At 41.7% G+C, this 24,321-nt stretch overlaps 2 protein-coding genes across 2 annotated transcripts; both read left to right on the forward strand.

Moving 5' to 3' along the window:
- Positions 1–1,314: 1,314 nt before the first annotated feature.
- Positions 1,315–5,554, forward strand: LOC147439005 (uncharacterized). Its single transcript, XM_086484952.1, has 2 exons — positions 1,315–4,961; positions 5,332–5,554. Exons 1-2 carry the CDS (start codon positions 1,785–1,787, stop codon positions 5,410–5,412), a joined length of 3,258 nt encoding a protein of 1,085 aa, XP_086341078.1. The 5' UTR covers positions 1,315–1,784; the 3' UTR covers positions 5,413–5,554.
- Positions 5,555–21,726: 16,172 nt separating this feature from the next.
- Positions 21,727–23,486, forward strand: LOC147439006 (uncharacterized). The gene has a single exon (XM_086484234.1). The coding sequence runs from the start codon at positions 22,947–22,949 to the stop codon at positions 23,481–23,483; it is 537 nt and encodes a 178-aa protein (XP_086340360.1). The 5' UTR covers positions 21,727–22,946; the 3' UTR covers positions 23,484–23,486.
- The last annotated feature ends 835 nt before the right edge of the window (positions 23,487–24,321 follow it).

Raw genomic sequence — 24,321 nt, forward strand, 5'->3', positions numbered from 1 at the left:
TCCTTGTAATCAAGCCTTGTCTTGTACTAAGTCATGTAATCAAAGTCTTGTATCTAGCTCTCTTAATAAAGTATTAAGTCTTGTAATCAAGATTAAGCTTAGCATCAAATCCCAAGTTCTTATACATTGTGAGCGCCTCCACTTGCTCTCTTCTAGCTCTATACGCAGGCGTCACACTAAAAGAGTAAGCAAGAAAGCGTCAAAAAGAGGACTACCATTCGTAGTTGCAAGCATTTGCAACACTTGGATGGTACTCCTTTATTTTTAACATATAGAGTCTCAGCTGAGTCTCGCCGTGTGTTAGTGGGGGAAGTGGGGGCAAGAAGAAAGCTAATTGTAGAAAGTTGTAGAAGCCCTACTAGTCCTCCATTAACACCATGAGAAAAGGAGGTATTAAGCTATATTTTCGGTAGCGAAGTTCTCCCTCTTTTGTAGAAGGATCTCCTCCAATCAAAGATAGACACATTCAACACAAACTTCTCAACGTATCCACCTTTTCATTTAACACATACAGGGTGCGACCTCCCTTGCTCCTTTCCCCCACTCCGCGCACTCTCTTGGGTGCTACTCAGCTCTATAGATAGATATGCCTCCAGCCTCGGCCTAAAGTGGACGCTTGATCAGAGCAAGTTGATCCCTACCTTTGGGAAATTTCATGTCTTTTTGACTCCTCCCGAGTCCTAATGTTTGCTTGGCAAGGTGAAGCCAACTTTCACGGGCCGTGACTTGTGTACTCGAGCTGATTACGTGTGTAGCGTTCAGAAGCAGTGAGCACCCTCATCATCTGTGACTACGGAGTCTTGCTTCCAGTTGCTTCCCCCGTGTAAACTTGTGATGCATCGAAGCCCCTGGTGGGTCAACGGATCAAAGCATCCTCTTTCTCTAAAAGCAAGATAGAGAAGAGAGAGAGAGAGAGATTAGAAGAGGAACTTAATGGGTGATTCTGTTTGAACAACCGTAGCTTCCAAGAGGGTAACTTCCGCGAGGGAGGGAGGGAGGGGAATATATGTGGGCAACTTCCTTGCAAGCCTTGATTTTCATTTGGGTCCTCTGTTCTGATGCTTTTCCCTCTCTTCATTGAGATGCTTGCACAAACGGATTGGCGATTCAATCTGTACCAAGGGGGTTGCTGTGAAATGAAGAAAAAGATACTGTTTGTAATCCCTTTTCAACCACTTTATTGATGCACGCACACATGGGTGGCCACCAGGCTGTGGCTGCTGCTGCTCCTTTTCTCATCATTTTTTCTTTTTCTGTCCCTCTATTCCTCATCCTTTTCCTTTTGCTTCATAGTTCGGCTTTGGGTTTGCTCTGGCAAGGTAACAGGGTTCTCAACTTATCCTCACTTTCCTTTCTTAGGCAGCCAATCCCTACTACTGTTTTGGGCTTGGATTCATCTGTTTGTTTTGAAGCTTGAATGGGGTTTCTTGGTGTTCACACACACACACAAAATTTTCGCTAATATTCTACCCTTCTCAGCGTCATTGTCCTCTGTTGATTGGATTCAATAACTCTTACATTGGTTTTCCTCTATACAAAGAGAGCATGTAAATATTTGGCTTCAATACATACAACAAATTACTTCAATTGTTCTGGATCTGATTGATTGTTTTTTATATCAATCTCACACGACCACTGTCCATACCTTCAATCATCTTGTAGTGCCTTGCCCTTAGTATTTGATAAATCACACCACAGATCTAACACAGGTCAATGATCAGTTTTGCCCTACACATCAAGATTGCATTTCTCTGTTTGTTCTATAACAGATTAGCTGCACATCAATGATCAATTTTCGCTCTCTTGGAAAGCGCTTTCACTCCATCCACTACATCCCTTGTATCATAATCCCTTCATCTGTGATGGCACTCTCAAAGGCACAAATTACAACTGATGAGGATCCATGGAAAGTGTCTTCATTTGTGTCTGCCATTGCAGAGTTGTCTCTTTCTATTTTGTTGCTTTTGGGTGCCGGTATTGCATACTTTACATCCCGAATTGTGAAGTTTCTTGGTTTAGAACCTCCATGTACATACATAGGATGCTCCCATCCACTTCATTTGCATAGTGAAGGCAACCATGAGAGCAACATTCTTGGTCCAAAGGATCATGCTGTTATGGAGACCGGTACAGATGGTTGTGTTGCTCACCTTGGACAAGGGAAAGAAGATCAATGTTCTTGTAATGACAACTTACCGTGCAAGAGGCAGAGTCCGAGCAAACTGCTGCGGTGTCACGGTACTATTCGTGCCCAATCTAATGGCAGTCTGAATGAGGGATATCCTGCTTTGCTATCTGCAAGATCAAATGCCAAAAGCATTGGTGAATCAAGTGCCAAGGATCATTGTGAGATTTTGCAAGTACCTGTTAATTCTGAGCAGCAAGGGACAAGTGAAGCAACATCCATGAAAGGTGCAGGTAATGAATGTGCTGGTAGTGATAGCATACTTCGTAAGCGACGTGGTCGAAGCAAGCGGCCACGACGTAGAGACTTAGCTCATGCTCGTTCTATTGGCAAGTCGACTTTTCTCTCTGCTGGATCAAACCCCGAAAGCAATGCTGGATTCAATGCAGGAAATCATGCTGAAATAATGGCAGAGGAAGGGGAATGTAACGAAGCAAACACTAAAGCCGAAGATTTTCCAATTCACAACATAGCATCGGTGCAGCATAGTGAGCCCGCCAAGGGACTTATAGTACTGGTTGAGGATGCAATTGAAGTGGGCAATATGGTTGCTACAACAAATACAGATGTTGATCGGGCTTTGCCGTCTGCAAGGTCTTGCCCTGAAAGCAGGGGTGGATTCGTTGCAGAAAATCATTGTGAGATTTTTCAAGTATCTGCTCATTCTGAGCAGCAAGGACAATGTGAAGAAACGGACATAAGAAATGAAGATTCGTCTGATCATGATATGGTGTTGGTGCATCGTAGTGTGGTCTTTGATGGACATGCAGCGGTCGATGAGGCAAACACAGCTCATGCTTCAAAAGGTGAGGAAACTGCTGATGCAGAAACCTTAGAGTGCCTCAAGAAACATGCCAATGTGACTAGTATGAGCATTACAGAGCACGCGTATACACATCTTTTACCCTGCGAGGACATGGTTGATGTATGCAAAACAGAGCACTTCAGCCTTTTACCAGACGAGGACAATCAATGTATTATTCAGTTTGGATCGATCATTGCAAGGACTTGCATCGAGAATGGAATCACAAATAATACTTGTGTTGATAGTGGTAGGATAGGAAACAGGGAAATAGTGAATAGAGTCAAAATTGATATAGATAGTTTACAGGAAAAAGGTAGGATTGAGAATTCAACAGACTTGAAGAATGTGTTTGGTGATGTCATCGCCGTCAGGCAGAGCCTGGATGAACTCACGCCAAGAAATGATGTAACTATCTTCACCAAAGAGAGTTTCTCTGCAGAAGTAATTGAAGGTACATGCACTTCTGTTGAAGAACAGGCCCCTTTAACAATGCCCTTGGACGATGTGGGAGATGACGAAGAGGCCAATGCAGAGGAGGAGCAAGAAGAGGGCTTGGATGCATTGAAAATGGCCCTACAAGCAGAGAGGTCAATGCTAGTTGAATTGGAAACAGAGCTCGAGAATGAAAGAAACGCGGCAGCAGTTGCCACCAATGAAGCTATGGCAATGATTTCAAGGCTTCAAGAAGAGAAGTCAGCTATGCAAATGGAGGTGGCTCAGCTGCAGAGAATGTCGGAAGAGAGGGCCGATTATGACGAGCAGGCCATGGCAGTCTTAAAGGAGATCCTTTTTAAAAGAGAGACAGAAAACATGGTTTTGGAGAAGGAAATCGAGTTGTATAGGCACAGTCTTTTGGCAGGGAGTGCTGGTGAGCCAAATGATGTCTGGTTAAAAGAAGCTGGGGCTCTTGCACTTCAGTCTCCCTGCAGGCCTTTACTATCAATTGGCCAAGACATGGGATTACGCTCGCCTCTTGGAGCAGCTGCTCCTTGGATATCTCAAAGTGAGCCAAGCATGGATTCAGAAGAGCTCAACAGAGTTTCTGATTGGCAAAATTCAAACAAAAGATCAAGAGATTTTCCTGCTAGGTCATTGGGGTTTCCCTCTGAACAGTTTGATGGTATAAATCATATAGAGGGCGGCTTCTATGGGCGTCATGATACTTATCAGCATGTCAAGAAGATGAGCAAATGTTCGTCATTTACAGATGATGAGACTCTCTCAGCTCGCGAAAGCCCGTGGGTGCTGACAAAGGAGCTTCCAGGAGAGGAGGAATTCAAGAGAAAGCCCTGGATGATACATGAAGATCAGCAGTCAGGGAAAAAGAGGGCCACCAGCAGTCTTACAGAGTCATGTGGTGCTCAATCCAAGTGTGGCACAAGGAGTGAGAACAGGGGAGAGGTAGAGGGAGGGTGTGGTGTGTTTGTGCCTATACATGATGTCTATGAAGTACACACGACCTCTACCCGAAGCCCACCACGCGTAGAGGAGAGGGACCCGCTGGAAGTATTTGATAGTGCATCGACAACAAATAAAGAGCTGAAACCTAGCATGTCAAGGCATATTACAGAGTTTCCTCCAAGGTTTGTACCAACAACAAAACTGCTTGCATCGGATGAAATTCTGAGCACTCCAACTTCTTTGGTTCAGACAGCTGGTTGGGACGTAGAGAAGTCATTTCACACTGAAGATCTTTGCGAGCGTCATGATTTGCGATCACTGTCTCTTGTTTCGAGAGAAGAAAGGAGAGCAGAAATGGAGGAGATAAAGCAGCTTGCTGTGCGATTAAAGGTTCTGGAAGAGGATCGGGATCTTTTGAGGGAGACGGTGGAGTCCGTTAAGCATAGAGATGCAGGGCTTAGCCTGCTCCAGGAAATATCGAAGCATCTGCTAGAGCTACGAATTGGTGGTTTCACAGGAGTCTCTGAAGGTGCTTTATCAGAGGAGACATCAATAACTTCTCCAAGCAGGGTATGATGGCATTCTTTTTGCATATTTCAAAACTATGAGTCTGGTGTCTGTCTGGCTTTCTAAAGCAAGCCTTAGTGAAGAAGAGAGAGAGGCATAAATTTGTCTTTTGATCACCAAGCAGGGTATGCTGGCATTCTTTTTGCATATGCCAAAAGTGTCAAGAGTTTGGTGTCTTTTTGGCTTTCTAGAACAAGCTTAAGTGACGAAGAGAGATAGGCATACATTCAACTTTTTCATGTGAAGCGTTGAAATCTCTTTGCTTCTTAGTTTATTAATGGGTCCTTTCATTTAAGAGCCTCATATGAGTACCTTTTCATTCTTCTTTGGATTATTCATGGCTTCCTAAAACATCATGTGCTCGTTTGTCCAGATGCGTCCACAGAAGAAGCGGCGATATTACAGCAGCCTTGGACAAGCTCAGACTCTGTTGCAGCATCAGAAGAGTGTGTGAGTAGATGGAGCCTTGCATCTTTGTGGTGTTTACGAACTGTTGAAGATGGGCACAAACTTGATGCTTTTGGAGGCTTTTCTCACTCTTTCATTGTAGCCAAAATATCGACTACCTTTGCTAAACCGAGTGCATTTTGGTGTCTTCTCCCTCCTCGAGTGCAGGATTTGTTTTTTTCTCAGCTTAAATATCGAAGTTCGACGGTTTGATCAGCAATCACTTCCAAAGCTCTTACTAGTATGTATTGCTTTTGTAGAGCTTGTATTATTCTTATCGAGTTTTAGCTGCAATCGTTGGGAGGATCCAGCTACTACAAAGTTTGAATGCTTAAGGACATCTCTTGATAGCTTTCAAGTGATGTCCAGGTTCATACATACACGATATGATTAACAGGAAATTCAAAGTTTCCTGTCTATTCTCATAGGCATTGGGACGTTCTCGTTTATAACCGGATGTGAAGGGTGCCTCATCTTCTATGAGATTTGGAAACAATTAGTTGATTTGATTTTTAATAAGAAAATTTGCCTAGCACTTTCTAAGCAATATGATCAATTGATATTGTCTTGATTCGACTTTCTATCTTCTGTGGTGCATATGTTCTATCAACTGCCCTCATATTGTATCAGTTATTCTGATTCAATGCTTCTTTTAGTGCTAGGCTTTATTAAGGCTGAGTTTGGCCTGCATCTCCATGAGTTATGAAAAAAAAACTCAGTATGCAGATGTTAGGGTTGAAATTAGGAGCATAACTTCAAGATTTTTGCAAGAGTGCATTTGGTAGCTGTGCAGGAGGAAACACATCCAATACGGCAACTTTTGTGTATCCAAAATTTTCACAAAATTTAGGTGTATATTGCTAATTTTTACTATATTATAATATGCTTTGATTTTCTTCTGTGCAAGTGATTGGTGCTTGCATCAATGCCACTGCCCATGTACATGCGAAGAGCACAATATGTTGGTCGGCATGCTCGGTAAACTGAAGTAGTAAAGCGGAACGCCAGTACCTTTCTCTGAAAACAAAGCCAAAGTTGACTGCTAGGTAACACTTCAGCGCGGGCGAAACTTGGATTTTTGCCTGATTTGCGCACGCTGCATGGGCATTGCAAAGCCTGCGAAACACCTCCTTCTCTCTTGCCGGTTGCCGGACCCCCTCCGCACGCTCTCTGTCTTTCTCCCTTCTGCCCACACATAATCTCTCTCTCTCTCTCTCTCTCTCTCACACACACACACACACACACACACAAGCACCCACAACTATCCCCCTGCGTCCATCAGGGATCGTGATGTTGTCTTAGTCATCCTCATCTTCGACATCATTCTCCAACAAATGTTGTTTTGTGCGAGGACAACTCTGCCAAATGAGAGTAAAAGCTTTAAACTTCTCTCACAAGGCAAATCTTTTGTGAAAATCTCATTATGGTTGTCTTGCAAAGGCACATAAGCTAGGCTAACCTCTCTTTCCAATACTCTCCCTGGCATAATGATAATGCACCTCTATGTGGTTTGTGTGAACATGGAGCACTAGGTTCAACTGGAAAAGCACTCTAACTATCAGTAAGATCGTGGCGGCAGAGACTCATGTCCCACACCCAAGTTGATGTTGAAAAGGCATGTGAGCCAAAGGCACTTAGTCGTAGCTACGAAAGGTACGTATGCAAAAGCGTGTAAATCTAGCAACAATGATCCCCCTTGGAATAAACCCAAGATGTAATATGCTACTCAAGTAGTAAAAGATCCGCTTAACCACCTTCCATGCATAAACCCTAGGCTATGCATAAATCTGCTCACTTGTGAGACTATATCTTGAACATCCTGAATCAGAATGCATACATGAATAAGGCAACCAATAGCCTGTTGATAGAGTGAGACATCAAAATAATCTTCAGCGTCACGAAGATTAAGCTTCAAACATATCTCCATAAGAGTAGCAATAGGGTTACAATCCTTAAGGCTAGATATATGCAACAATGTCTTAATATATTTTGTCTAACACACAATACCTCTGTTAATTTGCATGAATTGTATGCCCGTATAATGATGAAAAACCTGAAAATATGGCATCTCAAAAGAGGCATTTAAATCAGCCTTAGAATTAGCAATATGTCTTTTATTTGGTCCGATGAGCAACATGCCATCCACATAGAGCACAATAATTAAAAATACATAATTTTCACGTGTGACATACAAAGTTCTTTCAATTGGACTATTATGAAAACCATGTGCAACCAAATAAGCATGAATCTTTTCATACCAGGCACGTCAGAGAGGGGGAAGGAGAATATACCCAAAAACACTCCCGATTGCCTCTCTATAACCCAAAGTACTCACAACACCCCAATCCACTCAAAAAAACTAACTTGAAATAGCACGCTTCTTAAGAAAAACGCACTCAATTGCGAGCCAACCACAAACACTCCCTTATGAAAACCAATATTGACACACAACCCTTGATGCTTCAATCTGGCACACCATCACCGCACTCTCTCTCTCTCTGCACACCACAAATGGCCCAAAGATCACACACATATAGGCAGCGACACATCAAGAAGGGAAAGAGGAAGAGGGGGGATAGCACAAAAGTGAAGCTATGGAGCTTTGCAATTCTTTCAAAGTTGATCCACACTTTCTTCTCCTTTCTACACAGGCTTTCTCTCAAGAAATTGTCACAAAAGAAGCCACCAGAACATGCATCAATGGCCCTTTTCAGGGTGGATTTTACAATTTTGGCAAATTTTCCCTCATCGACGAGTCCATTTAGTTTTGCATGCTCACTTCCATTCCATGGGACACCGCACTCATGAAATTGGTCACCTGTCCTTGTCCCAATTTAGAAGGTTACATGCTCTCTACTGAAAAAGGGGAGCCTTTGGTCCCCTGACATAAACCCGCTCTAAAAGGGTGCCACCCAAAACCACCATCAATAGTCTCTGATGGCACCATATGCCACAGAGTTGCCTCTGCATTACAACGTGTCATCACTGCTCATAACATGCGTGCGAGGGGGAGGAGAGGATGCCATGGCACCCCATAGTCTTCCTTACTCCTTGTGCATGTGGGATTATGTGGTTTTCGTGTGGAAGCTTGAAGGGAGTTGCCCTTAAAACCCTCCAAAAATTCCCACTAAACTAGGTCCAAAACAAATTCTTTTTGCACCACTTTGAAGACCTCCCCTATTTTGCTCACCTACCAGATTGACCCACCACTGTAAAAGTCCACCAAAAGTTGGGGTTCTCGACTTTGACTCCCAACACCTACTCTACATTTGACTTTCCAGTGACCTAAAACGATGATCCCCAAAATGGAAAAGAATATCAGATCCTCCAACGCCACTACTAAATACCAACTTCAACTGGACATATCTTCACGCTCAGGATTCCAATCAAGGAGTCATCACTTCCAGCTAGTTCCATATGTTGTATACCATCTCTGCAAACTTTGACAAGCATGAAAAAACTTCTAACGACACACTTCTTGAGGTGACCAAAATGGTATGGAACCGGTCCCTGGCAAATCTTCAATTGTCCATAACTTGGCTATTTGAACTTCTATTGCCACTCCAAAAATACTGACATGCTTCACAAATTGATGAATACTTCAATTCTATTAGCTCACATATGCTTTGACCATCTTGCTCCGATTGATAGGCCGTTTAGACCAACTTGTAGAACACTTTGAAGATCGCTTTCTGCACTTCCACTTCTGCACTTTAAGTTCCGGATCAACCACCTTCAAGAAACCAAATAGCATAGCACTTTGGTTGAAATAGTCTTGTAAACCATACACATTTGGACCCACATGTGTACCTTGGGCCTTCATACCTGTTGTACCACCTTGGCATGCACCTGTAGACATTCCTGGATAAGTGTCTTGCCCCTCTTAGCATTGACTCACTATAGATGCACCATCGTTGCCCAACCCCCTTGTTGAGCAGTCATGCTCAACCATATAATTATTTAGGTATAATTAGAGTGCTTAAGAGAAAATGATAGATAGAATCTGTATGGTGAGATTGTATAAGAAAAAGATGAGATTAAATGTGGGAGTCGGCTTGAAGGTCATCCCCCTCAACTTTGGCACCTTCTTTGGTGTGTGCTTTAAGTGCAACAAATTTAGCATTTTGTTAGGGCTTGTCCTGCCGCCTCGACCATGATTGCAGTCCCCAGTGTTGGGGATAAAGATGTGTCATCAATACCTCATACACTTACTCATTCAGGGAAGCTACCTCAAAAGAATAATGAACAATCAAGGGAAGAGGGGCAGGTCAATGAGAACACAAAAACAATTGAGAAAATAGAGAAACCAGCCCATGTGCCCTGTAGCAATGGTATGGCCGCCCCTTGCTACCACTTCACGTCCACTGCCCAACAAAAAAATGCAACCCCAAGGAGGCAAAAGATTGTATTGACACCCACGTATGGAAAAAAGGATGAAGGGTGGCTACAGATAGCAAACATCTCGTGCAAGTGGTTCAAATCGTAGGCGACGATGGTTGGGCAACTGAAAGAAGCCCCACCAAATGTCCGCAAAACCCCCTTTATCTACGACAACATCTTTGAGGTGCTGCAAAATGCCAACCCTGAGAATCTCATGACAATCGAGTAGTCAAACACTCAGGTTGTGAATGGGAAAGCACTGATGGAGGGGGATAATAAAAAAGAGGGCACAGAGGAGGAGTTCCTCAAAGTGGAAGAATTTGTACCCCTATCTCAATAATGGAAGAACTTTCTATCCAGTCGTGGAATGTGAAAGGACTAAAAGCCTAGAAGAAGAGTTCCCTCTTCTGGGAACAAGTTAGAAAAGACAAGGAGATCAATTGTTGGGCCCTCTAGGAGCACCACCTTGATGCACATAGATAAAGAAAACAAGAATTTGGGAAGAAGCTAGTGTTTCATGGGGAGGGAGTTTGTGGGTACAATGGCATCCTTTCCATTGTTGATAGGGACCTAGAGCCCAAGGTGGTCTTCAACCACCCTTTTGGGAGAGTTGTTGGAGTCAAGGTCAAGTGGGTAGATCAGCCGATTACCATCATCAACATCTATGGCCCCAGCATAGTGAAAGAAAGAGCCAAATTGTGGGAGCAAATCAAAGATCTCCCTGTGGAAAGGGAGTGGCTCCTAGTTGGGGATTCAATATGATTGAGATGAGTAAAGACATAACAGGATCCTCCACCATGTTGGTTGGTGCCAAAAAAGCTAAATGGCTTAACCTTTGTGAGAAGTGGGCTTTGGTGGACTTGTGGGAGGTTGGCCCGTGAGTAGCACGCCTAGTTTCCCATACACTAGTCTCCAATATGCACGGATGGCTTCTTGGCTTGATCAATGCTATTGTTCTCACTAAGTCGACCACATTCCATCACTATTGGTTATGAAAGTAGTACCTGCCCAATGTGTGTCATTTGTAGCTTCTATACATTTGGCTTCTGCCCAATGTTTGTCATTGATAGCTTCTATATATTTGGATTATATCCCTCCTTGATTAGAATCTAATGCTCAACTCCTTTGGCTACTCTATAGCAAACAAGCTGGGATACAGCAGACATAGCTCCACATAGCCCTGCTTCTCCTACTTGGTCAAATCTTCACCCAACATGCCCTCTACTTCAATTGCATCAATACCACAAATCAAAGACTGTATACCTTTGCTAGGATTGGGGGAGTCTATGGTGACCCCAAATAAATCCATGTCAAGCTTTAACACGTCCTCATCACTCTCTTCACCCTCTATAAGGAGCCTTCATCATAGGTTGTCTCTGACTCGTACTCGTAGGTGGTGCTCGAATCTTCTTTATCACCCCCAACCATAGGATGAAAACAACTTTCTCTTGTTTTCAAATCAAGCACCACTTGCCTACCATTCTCTTTGTCTAGTAAAGTGAACACCCCCTTTTCCCAATCGTGCTTAGCCCCAATTGCAAGCATTTATGGTCTTCCTAGAATGATAGGATAAGCATTTTTCTACTTTCATTATACAAAAAAATCAATGAGCATTCAATTCCCATCACCTTTACCTTCACATCCTGAGAAACCCACAAACGCCTCGCCTTGGCATGGTTGGCTATCCTTATTCAAACATTGGACTTGACCATCACCTTGATACCAATATCCCTGATAGTTGCCTCCCTTTGTGCACAGATCTATGCCCCACCATCAATATATGCCTACACTTGCATCCTTTTTTCAATCAAGACATCAATACTAGGAAGCACATCCACTAGATTCCCTATCCTTAGAGCCAAATTTTGAATTGTGTGCACATCACCTCGAACCCATGGAAGCCTCATTCTGACAATGTAGACCACTGCCTCCTCAACTTGGGATTTAGTGCTAGAAATTTCCCAAAAGTAATGTTAGCTTTTGCTTTTGGACATCACTCACTAAATTATACTCCATATGACCCCATTCGAGTTGAAAATCTGATTGTTTAATCTTGTGGTGTTGTCTCCTCTTGCTAGTTTTTGGCTCTTCTCTAACCTCATACATCTTCTCCTTGCCTTTGTGAGCTCTGGTTTCTTGTTCACTTTCTATTTCCCTACATCAACATCCTCTTTTATTGACCAGAGCCTCAACATCCTACTTATCCACCTCGACGATATTAACTCTAGGGACTTCATGATTACCTGGTGGAGCCGGTGGTACCGGATTCTCTGCTACAGTTTGTTATTGTTGACCTTTGAATTCCCCCTGCCTTGTGCCTCTACCAAATAGCGGGTACATATCTCCTCTTTCCCTGGAGAAATGATGGCAATTTGGAGCATAGTGGCCTTCTTCCCCGCAATTGTAACACTAGCCACGCAACGGCCTAGCTCTACCTCTGCTAGCCCTTGGTTGTCCCCTGTCCATTACACTCAAACGGAGCTCTTTCATTTTCTTAGAACAAAACGTATCCAATGTTGAGGAACAGTTTCCATGCCTCAATTTGCTTGATTCTCTGCCTAGACTTCATCCCTCGGACCCTGGAGCGGACTAGGATCACACAATTGTAGCTCTTGGACTCTTGAAATCCACCTTTCTCACACTTTAGGATGCAAACACATCGTGAAGTCCAATTTAAAATACTGCTCGTTGACCAATTGCATAGCGGTTGCCAATTTTGCCCAACATTCTTCTAAACGATGGAGGAAAACACCAAAATCTTCATTTCTATCCATCTTTTTGTCCATTTTCACAATTGTTAGGGTTTGTTTGAACATCCCAGACCTACTGGTAAGTTTGGCCCATTTTGCAAGCATTTTTTGCACTATTTTTGATACATTGAGCATACCAACTCCTTCAATACATTATTTTGACCAAATTCATAGACTTTGGAATCTACACTTTGAAATTGCTTAACTTTGCCACATGAACCACTTATGCATCCAAACACTGAAAATCTAACATACATTTCCATAATTCACTTGTACCAACACTTTGCATTCAATTTCTAGCAATTCTGCTCTAAGGTACATGGATCGCGATTTATGTTTGGTGATCAAATTTGACCAAACTTTAAGGGATTGATCTGGGCATGTTCTTTAAGCTATTTGTCAAAACAAATTTTTGAATTTGGATCAATTTTACACTTTATGGGTCAAAATGACCATTCACAAACTGATTCTCCGTTTCCCCATGTTTTTTGGGTGATCTTTGTCCCACATTTTCTAGGCACATTCCCCAAGGTCATATTTAGCTGTGTGTACACTTTTTACCAATACCTAGCAAGTTGGGTACATAGATCGTGATCCATGTTCAACAACATTTTTAGACTGTGATTAGGGTAGTGTTGTAGCGCTTTGAAGGGACTCTTTTGCACTAAAAATATCTGGAGGACATAGATTGCTATCCATGTTCCACCACCTTTTGCAACTTTTATCACATGGGTAGATTTTGCCGTGTATGAGGAGTCCATTGATGAAATTTTTTTGACTTTTGACTCCATTTGGTGGCCCGATGGGAATTCTCACATTTGATTTGATGGTGTAGTTGATGTGATGGTGTTTGTGTAGATTTGACAATACACAAGTGATCTTGCATAGGTAAGGTTCATACCTGTGTAATCTAGTGGGGTAAGAGGAGCCTGAGTGTCCGTAGGAGGCAAAAACCCGGCATATAGCTCTAGGTCCTCTTTCCACTCCACCACGTCATACATAGATACTCCCATACCATAGAGTTCATGAGCAAGATTTTGTTATGCTTTCTCAAGGGCGATGCAGGTTTGGGATGGAACCATGGATGGTTCTTTCATGTTTGTCTTGCAACACTCTCACCTCTTTGACTAAGCCAAATTGCATTATTGCAGCTCTTTGAAGTGGAAAATTTGCTTGCTTTACGAATATCACGGTTGACACATCAATGGAGTGCCTTGTTGCATTTTTAAATGAGCTACCTCATCCTCATTGAGCTTAATTTCAATCTCCTCTCCAAAAACTTTAGCTTGCATGGGTGAAAGAATTCATGACTATTTGTCAGTTTTGATTCTAGGATATGCCCAAATTAGTTGTCGCAAGTAAGCTCCTCAGAGTTCTACTGGTGAGATTTCATCCGTTATGAGGAACAAAAAACCTTTCTTGTGAAAAACCGTTGTAATTAAAATCGTGCAAATACTATAAAAAAAAATCTAATTTTTATTTTTATTATAGAAGGTCAAAAGCCAGGAAAATAGTTCTTCTTGCATCCTATTAGTTTTTCAAACCTTCTATGTTTCTTTGCAATCAACATACAAAGAAGCTTGGACCCAATTGTTGTACATTTGCAAACACGAGATATTTGACTGTGCGGCGAGTAAGAACTACCACATTATAGTCTTGATCGTTGTGAACACAATGAAATACACACACTAGAATTTGCATGTTGTCATGGGAATAATACGTTCCCTTGTATTATAAAAATTGGAGAGGACTGTGCAATCTCCCCCATGCAAGGACACTTGCATGTTTTCCTTTTTATATATAAACTAAGAATGGAAGAACACATAGTAATAATGAGATTACTTTTAGATTATTCAACATTATACTACTATTTTTCTAACCAATCGTACATGCTCTTTGCAAGGCACACCAGAACAAGCATCCATCTTCCTCCTCTACTCGGTGACAAATCTCATAACAGCAATTTCAGCAACAAGTACATAGTTATTTCACATGGTTCCATTGTTTCTTGCTTGCACATGACTAGTAAGTGAATGTCATAGCATTCTCATTGTAGTGAAGCTAAATGCATACAGATTGAGTCCAAAATAAGCCTTCAATGGACCAACGTAGAAAGTCTAGGATACATCTCAATAGATCATAAGCAAGATATCGCACTTCAGTGAGAAATAAGCTTAGACTTCTTCCATGCACACAATCATGGGTTGATATCACCGACATAGCCTACCAATGGAGTTCAAATCTTACAAGGAGATTCACACCTTTAAGTATATGCCATGTCTGTGGTATAGTTTTCATCCAAAGAAGCACATCAATTGACTATACTCAAGCTCCAACTGAGACATCGACTACAATGTTTGCTAGCAGTTTGTTGCTATCTACCTTAGAGGGTGCATAGATACAAGTGCAATGGGTGTGGTGCTCCACTTGTGAGAGCGTGGATACACGTAATAGATATTGTGTCTCCTTACTTCTAAACTACACAAGGAGAATACTAAAGAAAACAACTTTCATGTATAGCTACTAAGCATCATCTATATATCCGCAATGCCATCTCAACAGTGATAAAAATTACACAGGGTACACTAGATAGGCGTTCAATATTGGATAGCACATTAGTTTCATAGAATGGAGAGCATAGAATAAACTTCATAGAGCAAGAACTAGTGGCATCACAATTGGCATACATACTTGCATTCAATCTTGAGAACAACTTTGTACTGTAGAAGTACTTCTCGATGGCTGGACAATTGAATAAGAAGCTTGGACTTTGCATACCGAGTCAGGATAATGTGGACAAGATTGTTAAATGACAATGAGACAATGCACCATTTGCACGAATGGCACAACTTGATGTTTGGTATCATCAAAAATGTTGTCAAGCCAGCCAAGAGAAGAGCATACAATGCTAGCAACACTTACAAATTCACTTCTTTGTAACTCTATGGTAGTCAATGGTTGCTTGAGAGAACATCTACTTTCAAGTTCAATGGAATGCCTGCCTCATCAAGATCCACAAAGGATATCACAATAGAGAATTGACCTTCCCATTCATGTTCCCATTTGGGAAAAGCCAACATGACGACAAAATCAACTTCAGTACATATGTTGACTCCTCATCACCGACACTAAGATAATCAATCATTTCTCACAACCAAAATATCATACTGCACCCTATTGATGTGTATTATGCACACAATCACAAACTTTGGAGGAGCTTACATTCTACAACTTCCATAAGAATTGTATAGTGGCGAAGCAAAAGGAAAAGAAAATATTCCTTTGAGAGGAGAATATATATGGCTAAACACTACAATGATAGCGCCAACCAGTCTGATTCACTGACTACCACCCAAGCCACCACATGGAGGCGTTCTTCTCGACTAAACAGATGAGATTGGTTAACTCAATCGACATCACTTAGTCCTTATAAGCCAAAATGTTGTCCAATCTATACCCTTGCCACCTCCACTGCAAGGACCACAACCTCCACATCCAAAAGTTACCCCTTTGAATCAAATGGGGTGTGAGCCACCTAGCATGTGTTTGGATTATGAGGATGACATAGAATCTTCCATTCTATATGGAGTCTGGTCTTGTAGCAAGAGGCCAAAATATCAACACCACTACCAGAAGACCACCTCTTCAAGGCTACGACCGTGGTGGACCACATCGTGTGGCTGAGTGCTCTAATAGGATACAAAATAATGTCACACCAATGAAAAAAAAAAACAAGGGAACACGTCTGCAATGCCAATACTCACTTGTAATCATTGTGGCATAGATAATTTGATCTCTCAATGTCCCCACAATCCAACTGCACCAAAGATTACACCATTGAACTAGATTACAGTTACCAATGGGACACCAAAAACTACACCCATTATACTAGTGAATGCACTCACACACTTGTTAGTGCTCCAAAAATGAAATTATATCCTCAAAGAAAGAAATGGTGCATCAATTGCCTGAGCAAGGATGAAGAAAAAACAAAGGAAGAGATCACTAAAAGCTGTGAATTGAGACCCTAGTTCAAAAACTAACATAAAGACATGTGATGACCCCATGTATATGAAAGACCTTGAAGATGATTCAAATTCAATAGAAACCATGGGAAGTAAAAATGGCACCATGAGGGAGAAAACCAATGGGAAACACAATGAGAGGGAATCAAGCAAAGACAAAATTAGGGGAAGTCATAAGGAAACCACTTCCACATTGCACACAAATCAATGGGTGTCCTCATAACTAACTAGATCGGGTCGAGAACCCCCAAAAGAGATGGCAGGGGTCAAAACCCAAGAAACCCAAGGAAAAGATGGGGACTTGCCCAAACCTTGTAGACAAGATTGAGCAAGTCAACAAGCACTTAAGGAGTTTAGTAGAGAAGACCCAAAGGGAGATAGAGCCAAAACCTAGGCAGATCATTCCAAACACAGTGTTTTCCATGCAAACTCAACCTCACAAAGACCACGAACCATTAGTCAAACCTAGTATCATTCATGAGAAAGTGAGTGTAAGACATCACAAACTATGCATAGACACTATCTATTTGAGAGGATGTTTAGTGAGGGAATACCTAACCCTATCAAAGAAGTGGACATCTCATCTTCACGAGCCTTACGTCATGAACTAGAATCTCCAAAAGTCTCCTTGAACGTTATTTCGTGTCTTCTGGCATAAAAAACACAATCATGTTTAAGTTGTACGGAGATCCTGAGCTATTCTTAGAACTTTGAGCATTCCTCAATGGAGAATAAAAATTTTCGATTACCACAATTCACGCATATGAATAAACCCAAGTTGGTTACAAGTGTAGAGGAGCATGTAGAACCACAACCCAAGTCCGTCGTTGAGATACCTATGAACAAGTTGGGGTAGCACTTTGAAGGTGATGAGTGTAATGCAACCCTATCTATTACTACCAAGGGATTAATTGTAAAGGGAATCCTTGAAGGTAGTATAGGAGTTAGCAGTGTCACTAAAAATTGTTGGTAATCCATGGGAAGACCTCACCTTGGAGCTGCAAAAATTGTTGTAAAAATGGCAAATGCCATCTTCGAGCTTGATAGGAAATATGAATCCCATATTAGCTCAACTTCGGAAACAAAACCTTCAAGGACTATTACAACACCCTATAGCAATTTATCCTCGAGTGTAGAGGACAAAAATGAGGAAGAATCTAGTGAGTCATTAGAAGCAACCCAAGATAAAAATTTATACAAAAGAAGTAAGAGATATATGAGGCAACAATATCAAGCGATGTGGTGCAATCTATGACCCCTTGACATTGCACAATTAGAGAAATTAGATTTGATTGCTAGAAAGATATTAATCATGCTATTAGTGGCCCACTTTATTTAAAGATGCATCACTCTTTACAAAAGGATGAGATGCCAACGTTATTCAATGCAAAACCACAAAGAAAAGATAAGAGCCCCCTACATCCTATTACGGTACCTCGAACATTTGAAAAGTGGGTTTAACCTTTTTGAGTCCCATTAGGCCTGCGGCCCATAACACTCAATTTTGGTATATTATTGTTGCCATTGACTATGTAACAAAGTGGGATGAAGCTAGAGCTACACACAAGGTTGATGCAAGGACAACATCTAAGTTTCTCTTCAAGAACATTATTTCCCAATTCAAATGTCCCTTTGAGATTATGAAGTACAATGATACCCATTTTTATATGAAGTGGTAAAAGAACTCACATCAGGTTTCACATCACAAGTCTACACCTTATTATCCACAAGCAAATGGCCAAGCCGTGAGTACCAACAAGATTCTAATTTCTATTATGACCAAGACGGTTGAAGCTCATCGTACTGATTGGGACTTGAATCTCATATCAGCTCTCTAGGCCTATCGTACCACTTACAAAGTGGGGCTTAACTACACAATGTTTAAAATTTTATATGGCCAAGAAGCGATAATGTTTTAGGAGTTTGTCATTCCAAGTCTTTTTGTGGATGCTCGAGAAATCTGGGATGGTAATCCCCTGGTTGAGCGCTTATAAATCCTAGAAAGGTTGGAGGAGGAAAGGTGAAAGAAATGGTTTGATTGCCATTCAAAACACAAGGATATCAATGTTGGGGATAAAGTCCTTATGTATGGAGTGCATAACAAAAAGAAAAGGTTGGGAAAAGACCTATATAGTATGTGAGATTACCCCACAAGGCACCATTCATGTGGAGACTCTAAACGGAGTTGAAACTATTGGGTTCGTCAATGGAAGTAAATTCAGAAGGTCCCCTAGGCCAAGAGGAATTATGTGCCACCCATTAAAAGAAAGTAGTAGAAGAACAAGCCGAGTTAAAAAAGATACAAGCCAGGGTTGAGGCTTGAGAACAACAACAGCGTGTTAAGTGCCAATGAAAGGCTAACCTTGAAATTACACATACGTTTTTGTTGGGGATAGATGAGGATTCCTTAGAGTTTGATCCACCTTTATGATAACCAATTAAATTGAATAGCCTCTATGGAAAGGTGTTGTATAATGCATTATTTGACATAGGTGCTAAACATAATTTATTATCGTACAAGGTGTGGTGTCCACTAAGGAAGCCATCCTTATCCATACTCATATTGTTGTTTCAATGATGGAGCAATTGAAGTCAAGGGGAAAACTTTTAAGTGGGTCAAAGGTCAACATCAAAGTTTTGACGCTCTCAAGGAAGCATTAGCTACAGCTCCTATTCTAGCTATTGTGGATCCTTTGAATCCATTCATTTAGAAACGAATGCTAGTAATCGTGCTATTGGAGCAGTCCTTCTACAAGAGGGAATAAGCACTTACATTTGAAAGAAAAAAAACTTGATTGTGGCCAATAGAATTATTCTGCTTATGAAAGGGAACTCTATGCAATAGTATCGGCTTTGTAGACACGGCGGCATTATTTGTATGGAGCTCAGTTTGAGATTGTGTTTCACCATGAAAGCATAAAATGGTTTACACAACAAAAAAATTATAAGGGTTGAAAGGCCGGATGGAATGAGATTCTTCAGGAGTATGATGCAAAGCTCCGGTATCGTAAACGATGATACAATGTGGTAGTTCATGCTCTTAGTCGTATGCCAGAGATCAAATCTCTTCTCTTCATAGAACTTTGAAGTGAGTTTTTGGAATCTCTCAAGGGCAAATGATGAGGCATACTCCAAAGTGTGGAGCCATGTGCAAATAAGGGGTCCTTTTCACTCCAATGTTGGTATTGTGTCTTTAATCTACAAAGATGGAAGAAATTTTCCAATAGAAGATGAGTACCTTCTCCATAGGGGAAGAGTTTTTGTATCGACGAACGTGGAAATTCGATGCCAAATTCTTTATGAATGTCACAACAGTCCAAGTGCACGGCACCTAGGCATTAAGAAGACTTATACTCTTGCAAGATGACAGTTTTACCGGCCCAATTCAAGACTATGTCTTGCATTGCCAAAAATGTCAAGTAAATAAAGCAGAGAGCTTGAAGGAAGGAGATCTCTTGCATCCATTGGAGATTCCTAACAGTAAATGACAAAGTATCATGATGGATTTTATCATGGGTTTACCAACCATGTACGAGGTCGTGACTTGCTATGGATGGTCGTAGACCGGTTGACTAAACTTTGCAATTTTATTCCAATCAAATCCACAGTTAAGACTCCAAAGTTTAGCTAAGTTATTTGTGGACAATTTGTACAGGTTGTATGGGTTTCAAAGTAACATTGTAAGTGATCATGATCCCAAGTTTAATATCCACGTTTGGAGGGACGTGTTTAAACGATCGGGTACACAAATCAACATAAGAATGTAGATCATCCTGAAACGGATGGTCAAACATAATGAGTCAACCAAGTGCTAGAGGATATGCTCCGAGCATACGTTAGCAAGAAGCAGTTAGATAGGGAAGATTATATTCTTACATTTGAGTTTGCTTACAACAATGCTAAGTATGCCACAACTGTTTTAGTCCTTTCATGCTCATGTACGATTTTCAACCTAGGTCACCAGCTATTGTAGGGTTGGCGACTGAAAAGATTCAACAGGTCAAGATTTCCCCCAAGACCATATGGAAATACTGAGAATGGCTCGTCAAAATGTTTGACAAGCACATGATTGGTACAAGAATTATGTTGATAAGAAATGTCGGCAAGTTAACTTCACGAAAGGGGAAGAGGTATTTTTGCATGTGCCAGAGCATTCCGAAATTCTGAAGATGGGGCCAACACCTAAAATATCTCCAAGGTATTGTGGGCCTTTTAAGATACTCAAGCGAGATATGGCCTACAAACTCTCATTACCTACGCACTCTCGTATTTATTCGATATTCCATGTAAGTCATTCACATAAATGCTTACATAGGGACAACAATGTTCTCATGACTACGCACTCTCGTATTTATTCGATATTCCATGTAAGTCGTTCACGTAAATGCTTACATAGGGACAACAATGTTCTCATTACCTATGCACTCTCGTATTTATCCGGTATTCCATGTAAGTCGTTCACGTAAATGCTTACGTAGGACAACAATGTTATTGATCAACAAAATCTGGTTGATTTCATTAAACCTCATACTCAGCCACATTAACCTGAGCATTGTCGTGATGCTCTGCGACCACAAGGTGAAGCTTTGACAGAAACATTATTACTGCTCATACAGGTTATTGATTGCCATCCCTTGGAGTATACTGCATGAGGGGTTGAGCTCAGGAAATCCATGGTTGATACATATATCTACTGCAATGTACTTCAAAGAGCAATAAGTGCGGCCAACATAGCGGTGGCAACGATACTTCAGTCGATATATGCTTGAAGATGCTTTGGGCTATGTGTAAACCAAAAAAAGTGCTATGTGATGTTTCAGTTCTCAAGTATTCTAATGAGATGTACTTCAAAGAAGCTTAAAATGTGTTTGAGGAGCTTGTTGCCCACCGAGATCTTGGAGCTATTGGATGCAAGGGACGACTTATCTCCAATGCATTCACCTATACGTGTGCGTTGAAGGTGGAGATCGGCAGTGTTTTAATCGACATTCAAGAGCCAGCGTGTTGGCAACTGCAGGAGGGTGTGAATAGCCGCTTGTAATAAGAAGCTAATAATAAGGCAAGGTTTTTTTATTAATATCGAAGGGCTCCAGCAAATAAAAGCGCGCCGTCAGAGAAAAAACGCCATGCCAAGCGAGCCGAAAAGTAGAAGAGGAGCAGCGCGAGTTGTCAAGAGCAAAGCGAGGCCGAGATTGAGAGGTGGCCGACGAGAAGGAGCGAGCAGCCATCAGAGCGTGAAGACGAGGTTACCTTGAGCATGTGAGGAGCAGAGAGCTTTTGGTAAAGGCGAGTTGTAGACACCAAAGATGAGCGCGGGAGGGAGAGACGAAGGGACAGGAGGATGGCGATGCACTGGGCCGACCAGTTGACGGGCTATAGGAGGTGCTGATGGGCTTTGAAGCTGCAAGAAATTCCGAGGGTGCTGTAAGGGCGAGGTGGTCTGCAGGATAAAGGACTAGCAGCAAGGACTGATCCGATATCAGTCGATCAATTAGAGGAGCAGCAGCGTGAGGAGTTGCAACCAAGAGGAGTAGGACGGTTGAGACGTGCAAAGAGAAGGGCCGATCCATCGTCGATCAGCAAGAGGAGGAGCATTTGCAGAGAGAAAAGCTTCAGAGTGGGATTACTGGCGACGTGGTTTGTAGGAGGAGACAAGGTGGTTTCTGTAAAGAGAAAAGCAGGCCGTCGAACAGCAAGAGAGAGAAAATACACTTGGAGATAGTGATGCTGAGTGACTGTCCTGGGAGAGCATAGATGTGGAGTTTGAGGGCGATGAAGGCGAGACAAGGAGTGCCAAAACTAGTCCACAGTGTGATACCAGTTTTCGGGTGATTGATCGGAGAGTCAACGACATTAACAAGACTATTGTGGTTCTTGTGGTGAAGTTACCCAACCTAAAAGCAAGGAAGAAGTGTCTGGAAAGGAGTGTTACAACACATACACTAAAGAAGGTTGAAGATCTCGAGGACTTAGAGGACCTTGAGATCGTCAGAGATCACGTAGAGCAAGCGAGGGCAAAGTGAGTGCACGTGAAGGTGGTCGGGAAGAGCAAGGGAAGGGCATTGAGGCCATACAGATTTGGCATTTGCACTTCCGCTCATAGTCTCGACGAGTTCAAGGCACTTGTTGTCTATTGAGATCAAGTTACTTTTTTTTGTATTCAGATTTTAGTTCATTTAAGTTATTCAATACAAGGTGTTCTTTTGTGCTATATTCACTTGAGATGTGCATCTTTCTCTCACCGTTTCCCACAGCGAGCAGCCCGATGCTGACCCGGCTCAACTCATGAACATATTTTTCTCCGACATCTTTGGTGAACCTGACTTGAAGCGAGCCGGGGTGGGAAAGTTTTGGCAGAGAGGTTGACGACGACATCTCAAGTCGAAATGATGCAGCAGATGATGCAACTATTTGATGCCTTCTTGCAGCAACAGCAGGTTACTTATGAGCAATTTGGTTTGGGCCAAGCAGATTTATCACGAGGATTTGCTCGACCGGATGAAGCCGAGATGAAGCAAGTAAAAGTGGAACAAGGATTGGATAAGGTTTATGCTGAAAGAGGAACATTCAATGGTTATGATAGTGATGGATATCTTGCATGCTACAGGTCAAAGATGGAGCTTATGGGTATTCCAACTAAGCATATGATCAAGGAGTTTCATCGGTTAGTATCTCCAAAATTACGTGATCAAATACAAGAGCTTATTGGTATGTATACATATAATTGGGTAAAATTTGAAGAAGCAGTTATACAAGTGGGTGATCGGTATATAGCCATGGAAATAGAGCAAATGACTCAACAGAAGCAGGTTACTTTCAGTAAGGTGATGGAGATCAACTGCAGACAATCAGCTATGATGAATTTTGGGAGGAGATTCAAGCAAGAAGCAAAGCTAAAGCAGATGCAGCTTTGCAAGTATTAGATTTAGCCCCAGAGGATCATGCTTCAGGTAACCTAACATGGGTAAATAATGAATTCCATCTTAAAACCATTGGTGAAAGTTTTTCAAAGCCTACCCACCTAGAAGCTACTTCCATCACTGATTCTTGTCCGGATTTAGATGAAGATAGAGATAATGCTACCATGCCTACTTATGAAAATGTTTGTAAAGAAATCTGAGCCAAGCTTGAAGCTGTTGTGGACAAGGGTCTGCTTGAAAATGACAAGTTATTGCACATTGCAGATGATCAAGGGATTGCAGAGATGGTTTATGTAAAGCTTGGAATTCCATATTCTAAAAATCCAGTTATGTCATTGGATAAGAATAACGATATCCAGGGTCTACAGATACATGAGGATTCAAATGGCTTGGGTGTGCTAGAGCAGATATCTATTGAAGCTGCAATTGTACATGGTTTGGATGTGCAAGAGGAGATATCATATGAAGTTGAAGATTTTCATGGCTTTTTTGTACCAGATGAAGCTCCACAGTCGGAGGAGTATAAAGGGAGCACTCTAGATGAGCTTGATGAACCTACAGAGGGACGCATACAAGTGCATAATTACAATCATATACATATGCATATGGATGACGGGCTAGATTCAACACTTGATCTTGACTTTCAACCGATGGACGTAAGTGAATTTGAAGCACCCAAGTATACAGATTACTCAGTGCTTAGTATCAGTTCAGAGGGGATGCAAGAAGGTATTGTGCAATCATACAATTCTCTTGTTAACCCAATCTATTATGATGATGCTCTTACTGGGAATATTAATGACATCTTCAAGATGCATGCGAGATCTTATGCTGACGCAGT

The sequence above is a fragment of the Adiantum capillus-veneris genome, chromosome 16, assembly GCF_014529385.1.
Source record: "Adiantum capillus-veneris isolate H3 chromosome 16, ASM1452938v2, whole genome shotgun sequence".
Taxonomy (NCBI): domain Eukaryota; kingdom Viridiplantae; phylum Streptophyta; class Polypodiopsida; order Polypodiales; family Pteridaceae; genus Adiantum; species Adiantum capillus-veneris.

What these genes read in the sequence shown, in the direction of transcription:
- LOC147439005 (XM_086484952.1), top strand. Translation starts at nt 1,785, where the DNA reads ATGATCAATTTTCGCTCTCTTGGAAAGCGCTTTCACTCCATCCACTAC. An exon ending in CAATAACTTCTCCAAGCAGG is followed by an intron (nt 4,962 to 5,331) that starts GTATGATGGCAT and finishes TCGTTTGTCCAG; the next exon opens with ATGCGTCCACAGAAGAAGCG.
- LOC147439006 (XM_086484234.1), top strand. Translation starts at nt 22,947, where the DNA reads ATGATGCAGCAGATGATGCAACTATTTGATGCCTTCTTGCAGCAACAG.